The sequence below is a fragment of the Zalophus californianus genome, chromosome 4 (genome assembly GCF_009762305.2).
Source record: "Zalophus californianus isolate mZalCal1 chromosome 4, mZalCal1.pri.v2, whole genome shotgun sequence".
NCBI classification, from domain to species: Eukaryota; Metazoa; Chordata; class Mammalia; order Carnivora; family Otariidae; genus Zalophus; species Zalophus californianus.
The window spans coordinates 10,156,959-10,172,862 of NC_045598.1; the positions used below are offsets into that span (position 1 = coordinate 10,156,959).

The window sequence follows — 15,904 nt, forward strand, 5'->3', positions numbered from 1 at the left end:
TGAACCCTCTTATTCTCTCCTAGTCAGAAGCAGAAGGGCTCAGAGTTATTCTATTGTATACTAGTTTTTTTGATGATAACTTTCATCTTCAGAATTGTGGTTGGTACAGTGGTTTTCCTGAGAATGCCTAGGCTTTACTTATTCTTGGTTCAAGAGGATAGATTTACCTGAAATTTACAGAAATTCTATAAGGAAAGAAATTTGAATTCAAGGAAAAATAAGGAAATCAATTCAATAATATTTACTGAGCCCGTCCTATTTGCTAGTCCCTGCCCTCATTGTTGGGGATATAACCATAAACAAAGATTGAAAAAAAAAAATCTCTGCTCTTACTGAGTGCACTGTAGAGAAAGTAGAGGAAGAGGCAACAAGCATAATAAATAAGTGAAATCTTAAAATTTATAACAGGTCAGATGGCAAATGCTACATGAATTATAGAGAAATAATAATCCTCCCAGCACACATGTGGCACTGGCTGGAAAACATGGCCTTTGTCCCTTCATATACTTTAATGATGGAGGCCATCTGCTTAGAGGTAAAGTAGCCAAGTATATTACCATAAATGTAAGTCTACTCGAGGGCTGTCCCCTCATGCCCTGCTAATCTCTTTAATTTATACACACTTACCATAAAGTCATCTTCACGGAAGCATTCCCTAAATTGTTTCTTTTCAGTTTTCTCAACAGGACTTGGACGCTCCATGAGGGTACGCCTTGTGTCTGCCTTTGTTCACCACTATATCCCCAAATACTCCATATAGGTTTGGTATTTGGAGAGTGCTCAATAAATACATGTTAGCTGTTAAACACGTGCATTGAAGAGCTTCGTGGATGCACTGGTTTCTCGATACCTGCCCGTGTTGTACCTTATCTGCACCCCCCTACCTCTCCCTTTGAAAGCACTGGCCACCTTCTCTTTGAAAGTCACCTGTTCTGATCACTCTCTCCTTCTTTCTCTTTTCTGCAGCTGTGCAGTCACTGCACACCCTAAATGACCAGATATCCCATTTTATTGTCACCAAGTCGAAGGCACTGGAAGAAGACAAAGACCCCTTTCTACCCACTGAGAAAGAGACTCTGAAGAGTTCCATGATCCTGATGAGGCACCTCTTAATGGATGCTCAGGTACAGAGACTGACAAGGAAATTCTACATAAAGTCCATGGTATCTTTTTTTGTGTTGGTTTTGGTAGAAGTTGTGCAAAAATGTTCGACTACCACACTTCCTCGAAACCACCTTTGTGATAAACAGCCGTATAGCCGACATTCTGATATACTGGGTCTTGGATTTCTGATTAGGAATTATTTGGGATCTAGTATTAAAATAGCTTGGTTTTAAGTCAAAGTAATAGGGATTAAAAATAATATATGTGTTGTTTCTGAGAATTTAACAGATCTCTCATTAGCCTTGGAAAAGTGAAAAATCCATTTACATACAAACTTGGCAGGCATCAAAGCTGGCGAAGGCTCTGGAGTGGAGCAATATGTATCCCAAACAGCATCACTGAGCAGCTAATGAATATTTTGGTACATTTGATGCACCACCAGTAAGCGAATCAGCACTGTTGTGGGTTTTTTTTTTTTTTAATGCTCGCAATGAATTAATTACAGAAGGCATTTAGCTCATTGTTTGCTTTTGTTGAGATTGTTCTTCAAGGTTTTTCCTTGTGCACTATTTTATTGAAATATTTACAGGTAATCCATGTACTCCGTCTGGCTTTGTTGGTCGGTCTCTCCAGATATGTTGGTAGGCAAATACCAGGTGTTTTAGGAGAACTGATAGTTTTTGATACTAGTGAAGCCAAGCTGAACTAGACTTTATTGTCATTTCTACCTCGTCAGTATCTAGAAATGTTTCCAAAAATGGTCTTTGGTTTTGGTGATTTTGTATTGGTTTGCCCCGGAGCTTTCCTCCTGAGTTTGTTTTCTGATCTACAGCAATGAGGTCAGAATGGTGGCTGGTTTCCTGTGTTCCGCTCTATCAGATTTTGAACGGGGGTTTCTTTGCTTTTGTTTCTACCATGGTGGTGGTTTGTGTTTTATTTTTCTACATCAGTCCTGAAGCCTGTATCTGGTACCAGTAAGACTTGCTCTGGCAAGGCTTTGGTGCATTTCTCACCTGTCAGTGCTTGAAGCTGCCCCACGGGGTTTTTGAGCCCCTGTGTTCAGATGACCCAAATTATGCAAAGCCTTTCATTTTTATTCAGTGTTCTCCCTTCTCCCCTTTATTCCGAGCAGCCCATTCCACTTCTCCTTTCTTCCTGAGCCTGTCTGGTGGAAAAAGAAAAGATTCTGAAGCTCTAACAGCCAATTTTAACACGCGGGGGAAAAAAAAGGGAAATTTAGAACAATTTACCAAATAAAAGAGGGCAAATTATTCTTGAAAGGATTAGCTTTCCTCAGTGCCTCGACCCAATCCTATAGCTCACACCCCAGCCAAGGGGACTAGCCTAATGATTCTCCTGAGATACTGTGTAGACTCTACTTTGTAAAATCTAAGGAAGTAAAAAGCCATCTTTTTCTCTCCTTCACTAGCATCTAGAATGGGATTTCAGAAATGTTCAATATTGCTTAAGAAAACGTTCCCCTCCCTGAATGTTGGATTCATTTGACAATTTTTATCATTTGTGGTGTTGATCACAATTTCCCCCTTTTTTATCTAATGAGACTAGAATATCCCATATAATGTAGTTACTGTATAGAACCGGATTATTAGCTCATTCTCTCCTGATCCCCAGTCAATGCCTGCTAGAATTTTCTCACTTACATAACCAGATAAAATGGAGCAGGGTATGATGGATATTCCCCAAAGTCACACCTCCAGAAGGAGGGTGGTTAAGTCCTCCTCCCGAGGGGGCAGAAAACAGAAGGTCAGGTAGAAGTGTGTGGTGTCTGGACTCGCCATTTCTTTTGCCCACTTTTGTACAAAGACTCTTCCCTCTTGTCTTTCAGACTAATATAGGATGCGGTAAATTGTGATTAGTTTGGTCTAAAAATTCCACCCTCATTTCTTTTCTCCCCAGACCACTAACTTTTTGGAACATTGTTTGTGGTTATCTCTAGGTCTGTAGCTGAAGGCAATTAGAATCATGTTACCTAATGCCCCCAGGCTCAGAGCATCTCAGTAAGATTAGTGTTGTGAAACTTATAAAATGCTAAGGACCCCCAAGATTTTGGGTACGGTCAGGGGTGATATGTGTTTTTCAGGTTTGAAGGAGATCGCTAGAGACATGTGATTTCTAAGGAGACTCTTTATCGAGCATTTTTGGAAATTCAGTGATTTTCCATTCATGGTTTGACATTGCTTCTTACCTCCATTGCAAAGACGAATGAATGTACTTATTTCATATTCTGAGTTCATCAATAAATGGGAGGTCAACAGTATGTGAATATAACTTCCATGTGCCTCCTACCCCTCAGCTGCATTTTGTGATATTAATAGATGCGTGATAGATTTGTGTATTGGAGGACGAAAGCTTCTCCACAGCAGTAACCACATCCCTTAACTTGGTTGGTGTAATAGCCTGCTCACTTTCACACCCAGAGGACTCTTAATAGCGTTAGATTATGATGAAATGTTCTGACATCAGTCTGCGAGTTGAATGAAGTCAGGCGCAAAGTATTCCAGAGAACCTGGAGGCCACTTTCGAGAGTGGCTGCTTAAAAGGCATAATCGATTCAAGTCACATCTGTCTTGGAAGCAATAAATCCTGCTTAGGAGAATGTCAAAGGCAAAAGCGTTGCTGGGCTATGAAATTCTACCTCTGAGGATTATAAAACGGTATACACAGAGCAAACACATCTCCCAAGTATAATAGGGGTGCCGGACATGATTGACAGGTGTGACAGTGCATTCCGGAGAATGGAACGGCTCACATGGGCAGCTCAGAGGCCCGCAGTTGTTTATTAATTCCCTACATGTCTGTATGAGCATTTCGGGGGTGTCTCAAAGAGGCGGGGCTTCTCTGTTTGCACTCCATTCCCCTTGTAGTCCGCAGGCCTCCAAATTCAATGACGTGTACCATTCAGACCACACTGGAAACCTGATCTTGTGGCTTTTGTTCCTGAGTGCTCTGGCTAGACCCAAAGTGCCGACTCAGCCTCGTGAGTGATTAGATTCATAACACCGAAGAGGCCGTTCTTTCTGGTAGAGATTAATTCTTTTACTCGCCCTGTGTGACTCTGCATGCTAAGAGAGGTTGATTACAGCAAATTAAATCTCCTATTGGCAGTTCTCTCCTCCTTCCCCCCCAAAGACCTAATATCATTATTTATTAAGGGGTGAACAAATGCTTGGGAAAACAATAAGATCGCTTTGTTGGCAGCAAGGTCCTCTCCTGGAAGGCTGGGCGCTAGAAGGCAGAGAACTTTCAATGCCCCATGGGCTCTCCCTCTGTGGCCACAGCAGTGAGGAAGGGCCCATGTCCTGCTGCCTGGGCCAGGCGGAGTGCGGAGTGCAGGGTGAGGAGGCAGGAGGCCCTTCTCCCCGGACCGCAGCCTGGATTTGAAGGTGGAGCTTGTTTTAAGTGAGGCCAAGACCCAAGTGCACTCTTCCCAAAGGTCCATCTCTAGGAAGGAAGGAAGCAAGACATTGACAACAAAAATAAAGCGCACAACCATCCTGTCTAAGCCAGTGTGTGCCTGTGGCCTGGCAGAAGTCAAATGTTCCGCGGAAAATAGATGAAATCTGCTTGATCCTCTGGCCCACCCTTTCTCGGCGCTTCCCTTTTCCTTTTGCCCCTCCCTCCACCCCACCTGGAGCATCCCCTCCTCCTTCACTACACTCCCACCCCTTTCTCCCCTGCCTCCTTGCCCTTCCTTCCCCTCTCCTTTCCTTTCCTCTTCTGCCTTTCTTTCTCTTATTTGTGTTCAGGGAACTTGAAAGCCTATTTGCAAAAACCGCATATTCCCCTTGCCAAGCATGAGGGAGAGCAGCGACAGGACGTGGAGTGACCGGCAGGAGGCAAGCCTGGGGTTTGGGAGGCGGAAGGGGTTCCTGCCAGGATCCGAGATTCCGTGTGATGGCCCTCCGGGTCGTGTGATTTTCTTTTCTAGAATGATCTAGAAAACTCCTCTCCGCTGGTTGATGATGCTTTCTGATTAATTTCCGGTGCCATCGGGCCAATTTAACATGAGTCGATTGACTGTTTGAGCTGCCTGGACACAGTCACTCTCTAGACTGGCCTCGAATGGGGAAGTGTGGTCTGGAGCAGAGACCCCACCGGGGAAAACGGCTCAGGCTCCTGACATATAGGGAGGGAGGGATAGCTTGTCTGCTTGTTTTGGGAAGGAGACCTTGGGAATCAGGTGTTTGATACACATTCATGACAGCCATATGCTGGAAGAGGATCTCTCCCTTTTCTAGCACTTTCCATCCCTCCATGTGCTTTCTGAAGCCAACACTGTGCTCAGGGCATGGACCTGGTGTTCTCGACAAGTACAGGTATCTGGGGCTTTCCAGCTGCAGCTGGCTTCAAGGTCATGCCAGGTGCACCACCCTGTCAACAGCCCTAGGGGACATCTTGCCCTGAAATTGCACAAACTGAGGCACCAGAAGGGTACTTGGCTCTCAAGGTCACAGTATTGCCCCGAGCACAGGTTTTTCGTAGTGGCTTTTGAAATGTGACCCCATGCGGGAGCAAGAACCAAAATGTCCCTACATTATGTCAAGCAGAGAGGAAACTGACATCAGAACGGGGGCCAAGAGGCAAAGTTTTTAACTGAAGAAAATCACCCCGGAGATATGTGTAAGTCTATTCATGCTGTCAGATTTCCACCTCTTACGGGTCCTAGGAGAAAGAAATACTGAAATGGACGCTGAAGAGGTTAGTTCACCTAACTAGGAAGCTACAGTGGTAAGGGGATTATTCAAAGGAGTTGCAGCTTATCCCCTCCAGTAATCCAGGGGCTCCATTACCCGTCCGTCCTGTGCATTCGGAAAGACAGTGCTTACTTTCTGTTCTCAGATGCAAACTGTGAAACCAGGAGGTCCGAAGCTTGCGGCTTCTTGTATAACTTGTGCGAGCCCACTTCCTATTCTGCCGTGGTGATTTTGATCTTTTTAAGTTTGTTTGTTTGTTTGTCTGTTTTAGCAAATGAAATTGAACCTGTAGACATTGCCAGGCTTAGATGCAATCCCATCGGTTACAGAGCCCCTATAGTCCCCCTTCCCTGCTCAAACGGAGGGCAACACATAAAATTGCAGTGCTGTTCCTCTGATAAACTTGAGTCTAGGTATTTCTTAGGTTAATAGTGAAAGGTCGCCTCTTCTGAGACCTCTGCCTCTTTGTAAAACCCATAAGGCAGAATTTTAGGGAAGGTTCTGAAACACTGAAATTCATGCTTTCAGTATTTACATGCAAAGATCTGGGTGGAGTTGGAACTGAGACTCAGGAAAAACTGGATTCCTGTCCATTGCTGTGCTGTGAAGGAAAGGAGCATCAGGATGGGTCATGTTTGAGCGGAATAGTCTCTGTCAAACTGGTAGAGCTTCCATGGATATGTACATATGGCGCTAGAGGGAAACTTGGGAATTTATTTTCACACCACGGAAATTTTATGCCCCATTTTTAGATACTATGTATTTGTTTCAGTGATCTACATTTTAAATGATAATATGCTAGAATTTATGCTGCTCTGATTGTTGATGGTCCATGGTATAGTGCGGGAATCTGAAGTAGTAGCAAAATCATGGAAAGAAGGTTAGGGGTGAGGACTCCAGTAGGGTTTTTTGGTCCTCAGCAACAAAGACCAGCTCTGGTTAACATAACAAAGGGAAGGAAAAATAAAATCAGATGAAAACAGAGAGGGAGGCAAACCATGAGGAGACTCTTAACTGTAGGAAACAAACAGGGTTGCTGGAGGAGATGGGGTAACTGGGTGATGGGCAGCAAGGAGGGTACTTGATGTAATGAGCACTGGGTGTTATATGCAACTGACGAATCACTAAGTTCTACCCCTGAAAATAATAATACGCTATATGTTACCTAAATTGAATTTAAATAAAAAAATTTTTTTTAAAAAGAAAAAGCTTCTATCTTCATGAAAGAAGATGTTAGTTTAAAAAATATATATAACAAGGGTAACATTGGATAGATGCAAACAGGGTTGACCTTAGGAAAAGCTGGAGAACCACATCTCAGGAAAGACAGGCAAGAGGACAGCAAGGGAGAGTTAGGTCTCAGGAATTAAAGAGAAGTTGCTTTAGGATACTGTGGTTGGGCGCCTGGGTGGCTCAGTCGGTCAAGCGTCTGCCTTCGGCTCAGGTCGTGACCCCAGGGTCCTGGGATCGACTCCCGCATCGGGCTCCTTGCTCATCCGGGAGCCTGCTTCTCCCTCTGCCTGCCATTCTTCCTGCTTGTCCTCTCTCTCTGTCTGACAAATAAATAAATAAAATCTTAAAAAAAAAAAAGGACACTGTGGTTGGGATAAATTGGCTCCAACTATTTTCTCTCTTTGTGTCTCTTTGGTCAAGATTCAAATTCTTAGAAGAGTCTGACCAGCATGTCTTAGGTCAATGGGACCTTTTCCACATTGACCATGGGAGGGTGTGCACGTTGAGGGATGGTCCCACCTAGACCATTTTCATCACAAGGAGGGAGAGACGATGCTGGGCAGATGGGGGCAATAATAAATCTACTGTGCACTCCACACGCATACACTTGGTACTGTGTCCCAGTGCGGGGGTTGGCAGCACACTGAGCTCTAGGGACAGAGAGGGACAGAACATTGGCCCTGCCCCAGAGGGACTCAGGATATAGTGGGGCAGAGGATCAGACACTGAAGTGCCCTGTGATAAATACTGAGGAAGGTGTGCGTGGGGGCCCTGGAAGCCCAGAGAAGGAAGTGGCTAATATTTGCAGATCACTTCACTGTTTACAAAGCACTTCTGCCAGTGTCTTCTCCTTTTTTCCTCTCAGCCATGAGAACGACAGGAGGCTGAGTACTGTTATCTCTATTTTGAAAACTGGGTATTAAGCTTTAATAAAATAGACTTTTTTTTTATATCACTCCATCCAGCCCATCACAAAGCAAACGTAAATGATTTCCTACCTGTAGCTGGTGACCCTCAGAGGATTTGTTTCCTCAAGGGGTTATTAAATAGAGGGAAAGGGGGGTGTAATTTGGGGAAAGAAGCAGATTAACACCTGGCTTCAGACATACAATGGCATTCCTAACTCAAAATATTTTTAACAACGTTAGTAAATATGCAATGCTTTCCTAAAGCTAAACTGTACCCTTTCAGACTCGTAGAAGACATAGGGTTCTAAGAACAGGGTTTTCAAAAATCTTTAAATGGAATATAAAAGATAATCCTGGTCCCCCCTCAATATTCCAGCCTCCTCATGGTGTTCTATAGTTATATTGGTAAATATGTGGCTCCGAAAATAATACGCAACCCCACCATTACCCTTCAGGTGAGTGGTTCTCAACCGAGAGGGGAGGAGAGCCATTTTTGCCCCACCCAGAGGCATTTGGCCGTATCTGGAGGTATTTCTGATGGTCACAGATGGTGTGGCTTTGTGCGCGGGGGTGGCGGTGCTACTGGAATCTGGTGGCTAAAGGCCGGGCATGTTGCCCAACTTCCTACCATGCACAAGATGGCCGCCGCCCCCCCTCAAGACAAAGAATTATCCAGCCCCAATTCCAATAGTGTTGAGATTGAGAAACCCTGCTTTTAGAACCAGTGCTACCTTTTTCATGGATCGTGAAACTCCTCCAGTCTCAGAATCGCTTTGTTTGAAGCCCTACAATAAATCATAATTGGTCCTCAAGATATATCTTAGTTATCATTTTCTCATCATTTATTGAGCATCTATAATGTGCCAAGCACTGTGCTAGACTGTGGGGAACCATGGTGAGAACAAAAGCAGTGATCTTTGCCCTCAAGGATTTTGTACCTTAGTCGTGGGTAGCTCTGAGTAGGTAAGTCAACAAATAATTACGAGTTTCGATAGTTGTCCTAAAGATTCATTAGGACCCAGTTTACATAAGGGTTCAAATGTTTTCCCTTTGAACACAACATTTCAGCTGAGATCTTCAGGGAAGGAGGGGGAGGGAGGGAGAGAACGTGACCTCTACTCATGCATTATTGCATATTATTTGTACTTCAATTTAGTTGTATGTATTTAATACTACTCCATGAGGTAACTGGAAATAGATCCCCTGGGATGTTGTGAAAGATCTAAGCAAATTATTTATTCCAGAAATTTACATTTAATTTAGAGAATATGAAAATTCTAACTGGTCCCTCAGGAACGGAGAATCTTTTCTTTTTTGCCTGTGGGTGTCCACAGAGGAACCAGGATCTCTGTCTTTTTTTGCTAGATGCCGTGGACATAGAGACCATACAAAGAAAGGCTAGCATCAGAGCTGTTTGAACTACATGAGACACAGGAGCCAGGTGGGCGAAGGGAAATCTGGGAAGATGTAGACACAGAAATGAAGAGGTGGAGGCTGCTCATGCTTAACCAAATAGCTGCCATAGAGAACCTGGCCGGCAGTCAGTTCTCAATTATGCACCTAGAGATTAGTAACTGTATGGATTATCTATGGGCAAAGCATTCCTTCCCAGGTGGCATGCACTCAGGAAATGTAAAACAACGTTAGTCTGAATGAGACATAATTAGAAAGGTAATTTCATTGCCAATATTTTTTTTTCTGCCATAATGGAATTCCACATCAGACTTTTCTTTTAGTATCAGCAACTTGGTACTTTTGAATGCTGTGGCTCCCACCCATTAGTCAGATAATAGAGAGCAGAACGGATGCCATATACTTACAATCCTAAAATCACTTATGCTTTGAATAGTAATTCCTCTGCAGAGATGTTGGGGCCTCCTAGTCACATAAAACTCAAACATTCCCTGTAGAGCAGCCAGGTGAATTGAGGCATGGTGTTGCTGAGTGCCATCATCCCCATTCTATGTTAGATCTGGGAGTAGAGCCCACATTTCTCCTTGGTGCCAGCTCAAGCTAATATTCCATGTTCTTTCACTCCCTTGTCCCTTAGTAAATTACACTTAAAAGCAGTTTGTTTGTTTGTTTGTTTGTTTGTTTTAAATTTTATTTTATTAGTCACCCTACAGTACATCATTAGTTTCTGATGTAGTGATCCATGATTCCCTGTTTTCATATAACACCCAGTGCTCCATGCAGTACGTGCCCTCCTTAATACCCATCACTGGGCTAACCCATCCCCCCCCAACCCCCACCCCTCTAAAACCCTTAGTTTGTTTCTCAGAGTCCATAGTCTCTCATGGTTTGTCTCCCCCTCGATTTCTCCCCCTTCATTTTTCCCTTCCTTCTCCTAATGTCCTCCAGGCTATTCCTTATGTTCCACAAATAAGTGAAACCATATGATAATTGACTTTCTCTGCTTGACTTATTTCACTTAGCATAATCTCCTCCAGTCCCATCCATGTGGATGTAAAAGTTGGGTGTTCATCCTTTCTGATGGCTGAGTAATATTCCATTGTAGATATGGACCTCATCTTCTTTATCCATCCGTCTGTTGAAGGGCCTCTTGGCTCTTTCCACAGTTTGGCTATTGTGGACATTGCTGCTATGAACATTAGGGTGCATATGGCCCTTCTTTTCACTACATCTGTGTCTTTGGGGTAAATACCCAGGAGTGCAATTGCTGGGTCATAGGGTAGCTCTACTTTTAATTTTTAGGGTGCCCACTCCTGCCACTATTATTCAACATAGTACTAGAAGTCCTAGTAACAGCAATCAGACAACAAAAAGAAATAAAAAGTATTCAAATTGGCAAAGAAGAAGTCACACTCTCTCTCTTCGCAGATGACACGATACTTTATATGGAAAATCCAAAGGACTCCACCCCCAGATTACTAGAACTCATACAGCAATTCAGTAATGTGGCAGGGTACAAAATCAATGCACAGAAATCAGTTGCTTTCTTATACACTAACAATGCAATTGTAGAAAGAGAAATTAGAGAATCGATTCCATTTACAATAGCACCAAAAACCTTTAGATACCTCGGAGTAAACCTAACCAAAGAGGTAAATGCTCTATACTCTAGGAACTACAGAACACTCATGAAAGAAATTGAAGAAGACACAAAAAGATGGAAAAACATTCCATGCTCCCGGTTCGGAAGAATAAACATTGTTAAAATGTCTGTGCTGCCCAGAGCAATCTATACCTTCAACGCCATCCCGATCAAAATTCCAATGACATTTTTCAAAGTGCTAGAACAAGCAATCCTAAAATTTGTATGGAATCAGAAAAGACCCTGAATCGCCAAGGAAATGTTGAAAAAGAAAAACAAAGCTGGGGGCATCACGTTGCCTGATTTCAAGCTATATTACAAAGCTGTGATCCCCAAGACAGCATGGTACTGGCACAAAAACAGACACATAGATCAATGGAACAGAATAGAGAGCCCAGATATGGACCCTCAACTCTGTGGTCAAATAATCTTCGACAAAGCAGGAAAAAATATGCAATGGAAAAAGTCTCTTCAATAAATGGTGCTGGGAAAATTGGGCAGCTATATACAGAAGAATGAAACTCGACCATTCTCTAACAGCATACACAAAGGTAAACTCTAAATGGATGAAAGATGTCAATGTAAGGCAGGAATCCATCAAAATCCTAGGGGAGAACATAGGCAGTAACCTCTTCGACATCGACCACAGCAACTTCTTTCAAGATAGCCATCTCCAAAGGCTAGTGAAACAAAAGCAAAAATGAACTTTTGGGACTTCATCAAGATACAAAGCTTCTGCACAGCAAAGGAAACAGTCAACAAAACAAAGAGGCAACCCACAGAATGGGAGAAGATATTTGCAAATGACACTATTTATTTATTTTTAAGATTTTATTTATTTATTTGACAGAGAGAGAGCACAAGCAGCGGGGAGCAGCAGGGAGAGGGAGAAGCAGGCTCCCTGCCGAGCAAGGAGGCCAACACAGGGCTCCATCCCTGGGATAGTGACCTGAGCTGAAGGCAGATGCTTAACTGACTAAGCCACCCAGGTGCCCCTCAAAGCAGTTTAATAGTGAGATGGCGACTTGGCTCTTCCAAGTTCTCACTTACTCCTGTGGACCCGAAAGAAACGCAGTCGTTTTGGCCAGCTTAGTAGCCCGGATACTTAATTTCAGAATGGACATTCTTATCTTGGATTACTGATATGCACCTACAATCTCTTTCTCTTTCCTCGGAAAGTATGAGACAAAGAAACAGGCTCGTGATAAGATTGATAATGAAAATCATGGCATGGATTTGTATCAGTTAACTACTGCCACATAAAAAAAAAAATCATCTCAGAATTAAGTGGTTTAAAATAACTCTTTATTGACTTCTTTAAGTCCGTGCATTGACTGGGTAATTTTGCTAATACAGGCAGGCATGGCTGATCTTGACTGGTCTCACTCCCATATCTGTGGTCGCTGGGGCCTGGCGGGTCTGAGATGCCCTTGGCTGGCATGATTCAGCTGTCCTCCACATCTCTCCAGTATCTGCTCAGCAGGCTAACTCTGGAATATTCTCATATAGGTGACAGGGGTCCATAGAAAAGAACAAACGGACAAAAGCAATCACTTTTCCAGTCTACATTTGTATCAAATTTGCTATTATTCCATTGGCCACAACCAGTCAAATTACCTAACCCAGAGTCAGTTTGGGATGGCACCACCAAATGGATATATCAAGCATGGTGCATTAGTGTAATCAGTCTACCACATAAACAAAGCCAAGTAGCAAAAGATTTCTTAGCATAACTCTTGATGACATTTGATCTTTTGGAAAGGAGAGTCTGAAATGTCCTAATTAGCAAGCTTCCTGCACATTGTCTTTTGGAAAGACTGAGCCAGTCAGTTTGTTTAGAGGGACATGAATTGTGTTCTTCTGCCGTTATCCAAGCACAGAGGACAGACTGTGTTTGAACAGCTGGAGGATATATTTTAAGAGGGCTCTATGTCAGACTTTGAATAGGATGATTTCAAATGGGCCTGTGACCAATTGTGAGAAGTGTGCACTTGTGCTATTGCTCTAGAAACATGATGAGCCATTAAAATCCCATTGTTCGAGCTGGTCATTCAAGCCAGGTGCATGGTTAATTTGTTCAACAAAATTCTTCCTGTGCTTATACTAACCACATGAAAGGTACAGTGGTAAACACTGCAGGGAGATATGAAAAATAAAGGTAGCAAAGGATCATTGAGTTCTCAGTGTGCGCCAAACTCTCTGCTAAGGACTGTACCTTACCTCCAAATCTCATTTGTGAGGTATGTGTTATTTCCCCTATTTTATGGATGAGGAAATGAGGCCCAGAGAGGAAAACTTACTTAAGATCACATATCTAGTGAGTAGCTGTGCTACTTTAATTGCAAAAAATACCTGCAGTTCTTTACTTTCTCTCTTTGCAATATGCCTCGGTAGCCTTTCTCAGTGAGAGCTAGGGTTTGTTTTCCCATCCCTTGAATCTGAGCTGGCTTGTGATTTGTTTTGGCCAAGAGAATGTGGTGGAAGAGTAGGTCAGTCCAGAGATTGTGTGGGAGACAGTCAAAACTCTGTCTTCATTTTCAGAGAAAGCTGTGGCTGAAGAGGTGGGTCTGGGACTCATCAGTGTATGTACCATCTGTTGGAGTCGGGCTGTATCCTTGAGTTCTCAGTAGCACATAACAGAATCCACTTTAAGGAGAAAGGCCTTTCAAAGAAATTTTGGAGACATTTTTGATAGTTCGCAGAATCTCCAGGAGGTCTTGAACACTAGGTTTGGAGGCTACCTGGCCAGGAATAACAGTAGCCAGGAGAAACCAGTCAAGACTGCTAGTGGAAACCGTCCGGCACCTGCTTCACCCAGGACAGCACCTGTAACATGAGGACTGGATGCAGAACCTTCCCCAGGGCTATTCTGAAGAACCAAGTGCTTCTGCCGCCAGCTGGCTGAAGGAGCCAGTCTCTTCCCACACCGTGGCTACCTCACTGAGGAAGAACCTAGGCTAGCAGGCAACCTTAGCCACAGGGGAGTCTGGGAAATGTAGTTCTAGATTTCCATTTTCTGTAGTTCAGGGAAGCAGGTTAGAGGATGTTGGGATGTGTGTGAGTGAGCCAATGTGGGCTACCCCCAACATAAGCACGCAGGAAATTACACAGGGACATCGTACAGGAAGGAACAGAAGACACACTGTGGAGTAGATGAAAAGTCCCCTTCTCGCTTCAACTAGATTGAAATTTCTGTCATTTGCAGCCTGAGGAACCTTGACTAATAGGACACCTAAACTTTATAGAAATGCCATCCTTTCTCCCCAGTGCCTTCCTGTCAATATGCCATGTGTTCCCTACCATGATTAACCACAGAGCCAAGTGGGAGCTTTCTCTGAGCTGGGGCACCTGGCCCCTTGCAGTTAAGCTCCAGGAAGCTTCTTGCCTGTACTTTAACATTTATGCAATTTCATATTGCTGCTTATACATTTACGCAGTCACGCACAGGGCTTGAATTCAAAGAAGACCTGTATAAAGCAACAATTGTTGTAAATAATTAACCTACTAAGAAGTTTGAATATATGCACAGAGGTGGCACAAGGAGTTCTTTTCCTGGGATGGGACAAAACAACAAAAAAGAAAAAAAAACCACCAAAAAATCCAACTTGTTATTCTGGAAGCACAAACTGTTCACTGGTGTTCATAAGTAATGTGCCTCACATCTCAGTGCATGTTTTCATGGGTTTTTTAATGTATTTCTAAATGAAATTTGAATCAGCATTTGCAGAAATACCTCCACAGAACCCCACAGTAATAGAGAATACCATTTGGTCGTGGATGCCCCATATGGCATTTTCTCTAGCTTCGCCAAAAGGGACCAACTCCTTTGTTATAGGTTGAATTGTGTCTTCCAAAAAAGATATGTGGGAAGTCCTAACATCCATAACCTCAGTATGTGACTTATTGGACCTACAGTCATTACAGAGGGAATCAAATTAAAATGAGGTCATTAGAGGGGCGCCTGGGTGGCTCAGTCTGTTAAGCGCCTGCCTTTAGCTCAGGTCGTGATCCCAGGGTCCAGGGACTGAGCCCCGGGTTGGGCTCCCTGCTCAGCCAGGAGACTGCTTGTCTCTCTCCCTCTCTTTCTGCCCCTCCCCCCACCGCTTGTGCTCTCTCTCTCTCTCTCAAATAAATAAAATCTTAAAAAAAACGGTCATACGACTGGTGACCTTGTAACAAGGGGAATTTAGACACAGAATCACACGTGCGCTGAGGGGAGGCAGTGCGACGTCACAGGAGAATGCTGTATGATGTATCTAGATGTCTGTGGCCCCCGAAGCTGGGACAGAGGCCTGGGACAGATTCTCCCTTGGAGTTTTCAGAAGGAAACAAACCTGGTGTCATCTTGATTTGGGGCTTCTGACCTCCAGAACCGTAAGACTAGGAATTGTTCCTGTTTTAAGCCACCTGGTTTGTGGTACTGTGTGACGGAAGCCACAGGAAGCGAATACACCCCTGCTGATGAGAAAATCACAGACTAAGAAGGCGTGGGACATTTTTAGACCAGGTGCAGTGTGGTCCAGGAGCAGCACGTTTTTGTTTTCATCATGGGATGAAAAGGGTTGTGATGGAAGGCCAACGTGCACGGTTCCTTGCTCTCCAAAGAGCCCCAGTGCTGAATGTCGCACATGGAGGTCTTATTTCATCCAAGATAAGTGAAGGGCGCTGTAAGGGCCTGTGGATGGCAGGCAGGTGGTGTGTCCTACCCGCAGTTGCTGGAGGGGGTACCACTGTTGCTTTCGCCATGATGCCAACATCACACATAATTTGTTGATTCCCTATTGTTGGTTTCTCTGTGGGATGGGAAGTTGTCACCTGGCTTCTTTTTCTTTTCATCATCATAACTGCCTCCACTCTGTCATCCTTCCAACTCTAAATCAAAGGGAAGC

At 43.7% G+C, this 15,904-nt stretch overlaps 1 protein-coding gene across 1 annotated transcript in view; it reads left to right on the forward strand.

Annotated features, from left to right (window-relative positions):
* KAZN (kazrin, periplakin interacting protein) overlaps positions 1 to 15,904 on the forward strand; it is a 1,106,439-nt gene that overhangs the window by 285,681 nt on the left and 804,854 nt on the right. Inside the window, exon 4 of the mRNA XM_027598368.2 lies at positions 967 to 1,124. Within this exon, the coding sequence (XP_027454169.1) occupies positions 967 to 1,124 (158 nt within the window). The remainder of the gene's footprint in view (positions 1 to 966; positions 1,125 to 15,904) is intronic.